At 39.7% G+C, this 10,942-nt stretch overlaps 1 protein-coding gene across 1 annotated transcript in view; it reads left to right on the top strand.

Moving 5' to 3' along the window:
* CHD7 (chromodomain helicase DNA binding protein 7) overlaps positions 1-10,467 on the top strand; it is a 133,640-nt gene extending 123,173 nt beyond the window's left edge. The window contains exons 27-38 of the mRNA XM_080611285.1: positions 110-182; positions 395-449; positions 1,171-1,399; positions 1,558-1,766; positions 1,908-2,585; positions 3,004-3,164; positions 4,798-5,025; positions 5,256-5,699; positions 6,271-6,492; positions 7,455-7,595; positions 8,080-8,184; positions 8,960-10,467. Of these exons, the coding sequence (XP_080467411.1) occupies positions 110-182; positions 395-449; positions 1,171-1,399; positions 1,558-1,766; positions 1,908-2,585; positions 3,004-3,164; positions 4,798-5,025; positions 5,256-5,699; positions 6,271-6,492; positions 7,455-7,595; positions 8,080-8,184; positions 8,960-9,913 (3,499 nt within the window). The 3' untranslated portion in view covers positions 9,914-10,467. The remainder of the gene's footprint in view (positions 1-109; positions 183-394; positions 450-1,170; positions 1,400-1,557; positions 1,767-1,907; positions 2,586-3,003; positions 3,165-4,797; positions 5,026-5,255; positions 5,700-6,270; positions 6,493-7,454; positions 7,596-8,079; positions 8,185-8,959) is intronic.
* Positions 10,468-10,942: the final 475 nt, after the last annotated feature.

The following is a 10,942-nucleotide window of genomic DNA, read 5'->3' on the forward strand; positions in this document are numbered from 1 at the left end:
TACTATACCATACTGCTGGCTTTTGTAGCTTTCTTGCCTTTGTCCAGAAAATCAGCCCCTCTCAAAACCAATATATTTCTTGAAAATTTGTCTTTTAAATATTTTATAGTGGTGAATTTGACAGAGAGGATGAAGATCCAGAATATAAGCCAACCAGAACTCCTTTCAAGGATGAAATTGATGTAAGAACTTCCAACTTTCTGTAATTGCAAATACATAAAATTGTAATTGATTCCCCATGTTTATTTTAAAGTGCAGTTCCTGAGAGCTGCTAGATAAACACACCTTACAGAGACTGCTTGCTGCTGTGTTTGAGAGATGACGTATTTTTCTTGTGAAATGGTAGCATATTGTCAAAACTGAAAACTAAAATAACTTCTGTCTTCTCCCTAAGGAATTTGCAAACTCACCTGCAGAAGACAAAGAGGAGTCCGTAGAAATACACCCAAGTAAGCCTGTAGCAAAGAAATTAAAAAGGCAAAAATCAACCATTTAGTGAAAGGTGGACTGTTAGTATTGGCGCATGAGGGAAGAGATGGTGGGTTGGGAAAACACCACAGTAAACTTCTTGCTGCCAAATCTCTTCATGCTTCATATCTTTCAAAACCAATTATTTACTGTCTTTGAATAATTCACATTATGGCTTTCTGGGTTTCTAATTACATAGTAGAAATTGTGATGATAAAGACCGGATGTTTCATAATGCAGCCGTTGATGTTTTTGCCGAGGTAGTCTTGGAAGTTATAGATATGTTGTTTCCTCACTATAGAGGAAAATTGCCAAGTTTAAGTGAGAATAATAGAATGGGAAATCGTAAGTGTAGGTGTTTCCTCAGAGGCAGAATGATCTTCTTAGTGTAATATATTTAAAGATGCATTAATTTAAATACTTACAGTATTAATAATATGTTTGCATTCATAACATTGAATTATAATGCTTGATGGTTACATCTAAATGCTTCACAAGCATTTCTGAGTTTGTAGAATTGGATGGTTTGATTCTATTTTTTATCTCCTACCAGTGTAGTTCTTCTATTTCTAATTTGCAGTGCACAAATGTTAATGAAGCATATGATCTTACCTGATAAAACAGGACTCCAGTTATAGCCATAGGAACTTCAGAATATTTAGTGGTGGTTTTGCAGTGCAAAAATGCTTTCCTGTTCTCTAGACAAGCACGGCGAAAGCAATTCTGAGTTAGGCCAACTCTACTGGCCCAACACTTCAACCCTGACTACCCGTCTGCGTCGCCTCATTACTGCTTATCAGCGCAGTTATAAAAGGCAACAAATGAGGCAAGAGGCACTAATGAAGACTGACCGCAGGAGACGCCGGCCTCGGGAAGAAGTGAGGGCACTGGAAGCAGAAAGGGAAGCTATAATAACTGAAAAACGACAAAAGTGAGTTTCTCAGTGGTATTTCTTCAAATCTTATTTGAGCTTTTGTGTCACTAGTGCCACTCTTCTGTTTTGAAAGAATAAACGTAAGGGCATCCAAACTAGGTTTGGGACTCTTACTTATTCAGTGTTCTTATTTCTCTTTCTTTTTCCTTGACTAGATGGACAAGAAGAGAAGAAGCTGATTTTTATCGTGTAGTGTCTACTTTTGGAATTATTTTCGATCCTGTAAAACATCAGTTTGACTGGAATCAATTCAGAGCATTTGCCAGGCTTGATAAAAAGTCCGATGAAAGTTTGGAGAAGTATTTTAATGGCTTTGTGAATATGTGTAGACGAGTGTGTCGAATGCCAGTCAAACCGGATGATGGTAAGTTTTAACTGACTGTAGAAGTAACATAACTGTGAGGAGAACATGAGAACTGTTGAAACTTCATTCCCAGACGTAATGATTTTGAAATGGGTGTACATTTAGTCAATGTTTAAACAACACACATTGATGTCATTGCAGAACCACCTGATCTTTCCACACTGATCGAGCCCATCACGGAAGAGCGTGCTTCTAGAACTTTGTACCGCATAGAACTGCTGCGGAAAATCCGTGAACAGGTTCTCCATCACCCCCATTTAGGGGAGAGGCTGAAACTTTGCCAGCCAAGCTTGGACCTGCCAGAGTGGTGGGAGTGTGGTAAACATGACAAAGACTTACTGATTGGTGCTGCTAAACATGGAGTCAGTAGGACAGATTATCACATTCTGAATGATCCCGAACTCTCTTTTCTTGAGGCTCACAAAAACTTTGCTCAAAGTAGAGGGACTGGCAATGCAAATACTGTCTCTTCTGTAAACCCTCTGGGTGCTGGCTGCAGTCAAACACCACCTGTTGTCCCATCCACACCCATACAAGAAGAAAAGACTACAGAACAAATGGAGTCTAAAGTTGAAGGGTCTGAAAATCCAGCAGCCAAAGAAAAGTCTGATATCAAAGAGGAGACAGATACTGTGGATAAGGGCACTAAACCGGACTGTGATGCTGAAGCTGAGCCTGGCTCTGTTAAATGTGAATTGAGAGACATAGAAATGAATACAGATGTAGACCCAAAATCTATTTCTGAGAAAGGTTCAGAAGAAGACGAAGAGGAGAAAATGGATGATGATGATAAATCAGAAGAATCCTCCCAACCTGAAGGTAATGCGTTGGTCAGATCAATTCCGTGTGCTTAGCATGAGGCCCACAGCTGTTGTAGCTTGTGCCAGCTGGTAAGTGGCACACACAGAGCCATTATGGAGCTTGGGATGGGCTACATGTAGCAGTTCTTCTGCCCTTCCGCGTATCAGGTGGCTAGATAAGCATTCATGAAAGCCATCCAGCATCAGCAGGGTATTCCCCCACAAGGAATGATTTCCAAGATAGCTTACTGAGCCAGTAAGCATGGTCTCTGTGCCAAATGCATAAGGCTAAGGCTCTGCTGTAATAATTTCTGAACAAAAGCCTGAATTACAGATGTTGTGTCAAAACTGCTTGTGTTAACCTGTCTAGCTAGTTAGGTTGATACTGGGTGGTTGGGAACTTCTGTAGTTAATACCTCGTTGTGGTTGTTACTCAGCAGGAGCAGTTTCTCAGGGTAAGAATTTTGATGAAGAAAGCAATGCCTCTATGAGCACCGCAAGGGATGAAACACGCGATGGATTCTACATGGAAGATGGGGATGCCTCTGTGGTTCAGCTGCTTCATGAGAGAACATTTGCCTTCTCTTTCTGGCCTAAGGTTGGTTAGGGGGAGAAGGGCTTGTGTCTTTTTCAATACAGATAAAATAGAGAAAATGTGTTTGCAATATAACAGCAACCTTTGTATGTCTGCGCTTTGAGTGGGCAAGGGACTTTTTACTAAGAATGATTTGTGGAATAGCATTTTATTCTTCAATTTCAGACAAATTAACAGAGGAAATGAATTGCTTTACTGTAAATAGTGTCCTTTGGTAAAAACAAAAACTACTGACATGAGTTTCTCATAGGTTCCATAACTGCATGTCAGCAGACTCGCACCTCCATTGATGGAAGCAAGCTTACAATTTTGTATTAAAGATTTTGTCTGCAGAGCAATCTGCACTGTTGAGATCAAAGATTTTTAAGATCACCTTTTTATTTAGGGGTGAGAAGATTGTAGAGAAGTGTTCCGGGGACCTACATGAGTGAAACTATTATGTAATGTTGACAGATGTAATTGTATTAAGGTATCCTGCAAACAGAAGCAGCAGTTTTAGATAGGATAAAGCTAGTTTTGGTAACAGTGTAGGAAATTATCTAATAGAAAATGTTTTTTTTTTTAACTAGGAAACCCTACCCTTTCATAATAAATCCATCCATAATTTAGTACTCTCTTTTGCAGTAAGGGCAGAGAGGGAAATAAAATAGTAATAGTCTTAAGCTTACTAATCACCATAACAGGGCCATCTGGTTTGGGATGGGGGGGCAGGGCAGGGGGACCTTGCTCTTAATAGGCTTATTCCTGGGGAAAGCAAGCAGTCTGTTGCAGCTGCTGAGGTTTGCTAGTAGCTTTGCACTGTTTTGCTGTTCAGGAAGCTCACTGATGCTCGTATTCCCTAACCAGCAGTATTTCGCATAGGTTGTAAGCTTCTGCTACTTCAAGCAGGATAGCGTAGAATGTGCTTGAGTACTGAAATGGAAAAAATGAAATGATACTCATCTTCTTTGCTTTCAGCATGTATTTTGGAAACACGGAGTGAAATCTTAACTCCAGTTACAGTGTAAAAGTAAACAAAAAAATTCTGTGTAGGTTCAGCATAAGTAGACAAATAAACATAATTAGAGATTTTTAGTGTACACGCTTCAGTGAAATTTGAAGTGATAATGGGCGTGGAATGAAAATTGACATTCATTAGATGTCCCTAGGTTGGTGCCCATTTCATAATGTTGAACTTTATTAATAGTGACGCTAATGAGGATCCACTTCCTAGGACAGAATTGCAAATTCAGCCTCTTGGATCTCGAGAACTGCAGCTCTAAGATAGTGATTGCAGATGTTTTGCTTTTCCCTACCTACCTAACTGTTGATTCTGCTGACTGCTGAAGTTTTGAAGTGTAAAACAGTACCGAGTTTCTGTTAGGTTTGTCAGTTAGTACATTGTCATACGGAAAACTTGGTCTTTCTCCTTTCCCCCGATGGAAATGCAGCTTTTAAATTCTAGTGATGTTTTATTCTACAAAATTGGCTGTGTGTTAGCTTCTTGTAAGGTGACCACTTTATCCTGATCTGAAAGAATAGTTGGTTTTGAAAGTATTTCTTGCGCTTTGGAAGCTGGAATGTGTCGTTACACTCATTTGAGTTCAAAAGGCAACTTTCACACTGAAGGTTCATTATATACTTTCCCTTTACACAGGACCGAGTAATGATCAACCGATTAGACAACATCTGTGAAGCAGTACTGAAAGGGAAGTGGCCAGTAAATAGGCGCCAGATGTTTGATTTCCAGGGGCTCATACCTGGGTATACTCCAACAGCTGTGGACAGCCCTCTACAAAAAAGGAGCTTTGCAGAGCTCTCCATGGTTGGTCAAGCCAGCGCCAGTGGCAGTGAAGATATCACCGCTTCTCCTCAGTTATCAAAGGCAAGACTGCATCTTCTTCTTGCATTAACCGTTTTATTTTGCATGCATTTCTTTTGCATAATAAAAAAAAAAAAAAGGCATTTCTATGCATAAAATGGGAAAAATAAAAAAGTGTTTCCTTGAATAAAATTAAGGCTTTGTTTTCAGAGTTAGATGTTTGCATTTTTATTGCAACTTCAGCGTAGCAAACTGAGCTTTGCTAATGTTTGGAAATGCTCATTTTTCATTAGGAAGATGCACTGAATTTGTCAGTTCCACGTCAAAGGAGGAGGAGACGAAGAAAGATTGAAATTGAGGCTGAGAGAGCTGCCAAAAGGAGAAATCTTATGGAAATGGTTGCCCAGTTACGTGAGTCTCAGGTGGTCTCAGAAAATGGACAAGAAAAGGTTGTAGATTTATCAAAGGCCTCACGAGAGGCAGCAAGTTCTACCTCGAATTTTTCTTCTGTTACTTCAAAGTTTATCTTGCCTAATGTCTCCACACCCGTGTCTGATGCCTTTAAAACTCAAATGGAGCTGCTGCAAGCAGGTCTTTCACGCACACCCACAAGGCATCTACTAAATGGCTCTTTAATAGATGGAGAACCGCCCATGAAGAGGAGGAGAGGAAGGAGGAAAAATGTAGAAGGGCTTGATCTGTTATTTATGAGCAACAAACGGACATCATTGACTGTAGTAAGACACCAACCTTTTTGTCTCATATTTGTTCTTCCGTGTCTAGTACTTTCTGAATGTGAGTTTAAAGTGTCGTGCTCTCCCTAATAGTGATACGCAGTTTTTATCCAATTAGCTTTTTCCTTTGTGTTTAGAGCTGTTCCTTCTTGTGAACAATGTTTTGTTTAGTTCAAAATCAAGTTTTTACTCTAGCAAATTGTAGCTGAGTTCTGAGTAGCTTGTACTTTCAAAAAGATGTTTGTTTGTTTGTTTGTTTCCAAAACATAATATATGTATAACAACGTAAATTTTGAGGCTTAAATATGTCTTTCTTACTGTGTAGCAAAGTGATGGTCTTGGAGGCCATTAACTGTAAATACACGTCTTTAGCTGTATGTTCTTTAATATTCAAGGCTGCTAAATTTACAAAATCTCCTAATGCTGTGGTATTTCTTTACATAGTATGAGTGTTTAAACCCCATTTATTTATGCAAAATGTCCTTGAGCATTTAGCTTCAGTCCCTGAAATTATTTCTCACAGGTAACTGTTCCCTTGAAGTGAGAAAATTAATGCAGACATTAATGTTTTCAGGAGGATGCAGAAGTGACCAAAGCTTTTGAAGAAGATATGGAAGCCCTGCCAGCAAGGAACATTCCATCTCCTGGTCAGTTGGACCCAGACACTCGCATCCCTGTAATCAATCTGGAAGATGGGACCAGGCTGGTTGGAGAAGATGCTCCTAAAAACAAGGATTTAGTTGAATGGCTTAAATTGCATCCTACTTACACTGTAGATATGCCAAGTTATGTACCAGTAAGTATGTGATTCTAGAAGTGTTCTTGTATTATATTAATCCAAAAGTTAGTTTTATGGAGCTCAAAATGAACTTCCTCACGTTTGGGCATAGTCATTGGATTTTGTAACTGTTGGTTTTCAGTGGGGGTTTTCCTCTTTAGGCACTCTTACTATAAACACCCAAGTTAGTGGCATTGTGATGTATGGGTTGCTTTTTTTAGCTCAATACTTGTATATGACAACATGTTAGCACAATGTTCCTGTCAAGTTCTGCAGAATTTCTTCATCTGACAAGAAAAAAGACTTTTCTGAGATAATTTAGAATCATAGAATAGTTAGGGTTGGAAAGGACCTTAAGATCATCTAGTTCCAACCCCCCTGCCATGGTTGGAACCACCATGTTCCAACCTCACCCTACACCACATCACCCAAGACTCTGTCCAACCTGGCCTTGAGCACCGCCAAGGGTGGAGCATTCACAACCTCCCTGGGCAACCCATTCCAGTGCCTCACCACCCTCTCAGGAAAGAACTTCCTCCTTATATCCAACCTAAACTTCCCCTGTGGAAGTTTGAACCCGTTACGTGGTGTTCTGTCACTACAGTCCCTAATGAAGAGTCCCTCTCCAGCATCTTTATAGGCCCTCTTCAGATACTGGAAGGCTGCTATGAGGTCTCCACGCAGCCTTCTCTTCTGCAGGCTGAACAGCCCCAACTTTCTCAGCCCATCTTCATACAGGAAGTGCTCCAGTCCCCTGATCATCCTCGTGGCCCTCCTCTGGACTTGTTCCAGCAGTTCTGTGTCCTTTTTATGTTGAGGACACCAGAATTGTACACAATACTTCAAGTGAGGTCTCACAAGAGCAATTTGAAGCTAAAGTAATTGGCCTCTTAAAATGGTTCTGTGAAAGGGTTCCATGATCAGTGATTTTCATCAAGAATGTGAAAAACTAAAAAATAATCCATCTCTCTTCTTTCCAGAAGAGTGCAGATGTGCTGTTTTCCCCATTTCAGAAGCCGAAACAAAAACGACACAGATGTCGAAACCCTAATAAACTGGATATAAACACCTTGACAGGAGAAGAAAGGGTACCTGTTGTAAATAAGCGAAATGGAAAGAAGGTAAAAATTAAGTTGGTCCAGTGGGGGGCTTTAACAGTGTCTTTGCATGTGGAAAGCAGGTTTTCTACTCCCAAGACTTCTTTTTGAAAGTTGAATAATTTGTCACTGGCAGTTACTGGAACGTACCACCCAGTTCCTTTAATTCTTTTTGTGCTCTTCTGATGTGTTCATATTAATCACTTGAGTAAATAACTCTTACTTTTTGAAACTATATAGCACAGTTTTTTCCTTGTTTCAGATACTAATTTCATTAGTAGGTCTGTATAAGCTGCAGCATTTTGCTCTACTTTTAAAACATTATCATCTCAATTCTAGTATCATTAGGTGGTTTCCATGTAGCTTTCCACAGGCTGAACTGAATCTTTACTGCCGTCCTTCAGAGGTGAAAGTGCACAGATAGAGAATGTCCATATAAATAGTTGTTTGGATTTTGTTTGTAGTGGTTTGCTTTTTTTATAAGTATTAACCTTGTCTTTTGCTTTAGATGGGTGGAGCTATGGCCCCTCCAATGAAGGACTTGCCAAGATGGCTGGAAGAAAATCCTGAATTTGCTGTTGCTCCAGATTGGACTGACATTGTTAAACAGTCTGTAAGTGAAACTCTCATTCCATACTTCACTGTAGATTATGGGATGGAAAAGTTGAAGGCTGTGTAAATTGATTATTAAGTCTTTATCTCATAGCTGGTTTTGAGCTGAGGAAATTGTATTGTCTGAGTGGGAGTTACCCAGCTCAGGGAGGATGATGATAGGAGGCTGCTGCAGAATGGACTTGAAGTACGCTCCTAAAATCAACTACAGTAAGGCAGCCTTCAGCATTTGTTTTGTATTATTTTTCTCTTATATAAGCAACAATCCTTAATAAATGCAGGCGTTCATATATTAGGAACTATTAAAGAAATACTTGTCATATTCCAGATAGAATTTATCATCTTGGTAACAAGTGCCATCAAAGGATTATGTTTTCTGCTTTTTATTTTACAAGAGTTGTTTGAAAAAAAGGGTACAATTCTGCAAATACTTACTTTGATAAAATATGCTGTAGCACAGTATGAAGTACAAAGCTAAAAACTTGTAACTTCAGTGTATCGGGGGGGATTTTTATGAAGCTACAGAGTTTCAGCATGTGTGTTTTACTTATCTATTTAAATGTAAAAAATCTGTGACTTTGCTTTCTTCGGGTATTTTTTACATGTTCTATGGCCATTCAGTTCAGTAGCTAGCTAGTCAGGATTTGCCAGGGTTGGAAAACAAACTGCTTTAGCAGTATGCTGAAATCTGTTCTGTTTCTTCGGTCATCAGATAACTGCTGAAAGCTATAAAAACTAATGGAGAATAAAGCTTGGTTTTCATCTTCCGTTTCCAGGGTTTTGTTCCAGAGTCCATGTTTGACCGTCTTCTCACTGGACCTGTTGTGAGGGAGGAAGGAGCAAGCAGAAGAGGAAGAAGGCCAAAAAGTGAAATTGCCAAAGCAGCTGCAGCAGCTGCTGCTGTAGCATCAACTTCGGGAATCAACCCACTACTAATGAACAGTCTGTTTGCTGGAATGGACCTCACAAGCCTCCAGAACCTACAGAACCTGCAGTCTCTCCAGCTTGCAGGCCTCATGGGCTTCCCGCCAGGGCTAGCAACAGCTGCTGCTGCTGGGGGGGATGCTAAAAATCCAGCTGCCATGTTGCCTCTGATGTTGCCAGGGATGGCAGGATTGCCCAATATGTTTGGACTAAGCGGATTGTTGAATAACCCAATAACGGCTACTACTGGAAATGCCACTACTGCTTCCGGTCAAGGAGAGACTGAGGATGGCACTTCAAAAGCTGAAGAGAAGAAGAATGAGAATGAAGAGGAGAACAAAGACTCTGAGAAAAGCACAGACACTGTTTCTGCTACTGACTCTGCAAATGGATCTGTCAGTGCTGCTACTGTGGCGACTACTGCCACTGCCACCACTACCACCACCACCACCACTGGATTGCCCACAAACCCTCTGGCCTTCAATCCTTTCCTGCTGTCTACCATGGCTCCTGGCCTCTTCTATCCATCTATGTTTCTACCTCCAGGACTGGGAGGATTGACTCTGCCCGGTTTCCCAGCATTAGCAGGACTTCAGAATGCAGTGGGCTCCAACGAAGAGAAGGCTACTGACAAAACTGAAGGAACTGCCTTTAAAGATGAAGAAAATCTCGAAGGCAGTGATGCAGAGGAGAGCCTTGATAAAACTGCAGATTCCTCCGTTTTAGAAGATGAAATAGCACAGGGTGAAGAATTAGACTCACTTGATGGGGGAGAAGAAATAGAAAACAATGAAAATGATGAATAACCAGTACCAGTTACAGTAAAGTGTTTTAAACTTTTGACAAGTGGTAGTCCTACTGTTTACACTCACAGTTAATGTCCATACTTAGTTTTTATAAGCTGTTCTGTAACATAGTGTAGCAAAAAAGAAAAAAGTTCAAGTCATGTTATACAGATGTGTCAAAAGGTATCTTGGTCATTAAGTATTGTGCAGTGCATTATTTATTATCCCTAGGAGAGATGAAATTTGAGAGGTGATCATGTCTTTTTAAGGAAATTGACATAATGCTCTGCTTTTTTGTTTGTTTCTTTTTTTTCTTTTGGTACCATTGGTATTATGAATTAAGCAGCAATTTGTAATCAAGTGGCACTAATAGAAGGAAGTGCTGCTTAAAGGAAGGATGAAGTTATATATTTAATTTTTTTATTTTTATTTTTGTTTCTCTTTTTTTTTTTTTTTTTTTTTTTTTTTGCTGTGAAGGTCAAGATGGAATTTACCATACATATCGTACTCGCGCTTCATTTTGACTGCATGGGAGTTCACCCGCTCACGTGCGCGCACACCCCCACACACACACTCTCTCTCTGACAATCTTCATGATAGTGTGAATGTCTCTGTCTTGAGACGCAGCAATAATAAGGCAGCTGTTGAATGTGAAGAGTACCTTTTGGAAATTAACCCGCGGAGGAAGGTTCTTACAGGATAAAGCTACAGTTTAATCGTCTCGTGATCTTGTAATGCACTGGTATAAAGCAAAAAGAAAAAAAATCAGGTACCTTTTTTAAATTAAAGGACTTTGTTACTTTAGCCACAAAGCTAAACAGCATTACCTCAACTCTAAACTAGCCTTGAAGTTTACAGACATGACTTTGTAAATGTATTGTTTTTCTTTGTTGTGATGTCTTTTTATTTTTTTTCTTTGGAAACTGCTATCATGTAAGATAAGATGTAAATTGCTGCCAACTGTAGTAATGATGCTTTTAATAAAAGTGACCCATGATATGCAGAGATGTAATTATAGAATGTAGTGTTTAGGGACATCAGAGTTGGTGT

This window comes from Psittacula echo (genome assembly GCF_963264785.1).
Source record: "Psittacula echo genome assembly, chromosome: 2".
NCBI classification, from domain to species: domain Eukaryota; kingdom Metazoa; phylum Chordata; class Aves; order Psittaciformes; family Psittacidae; genus Psittacula; species Psittacula echo.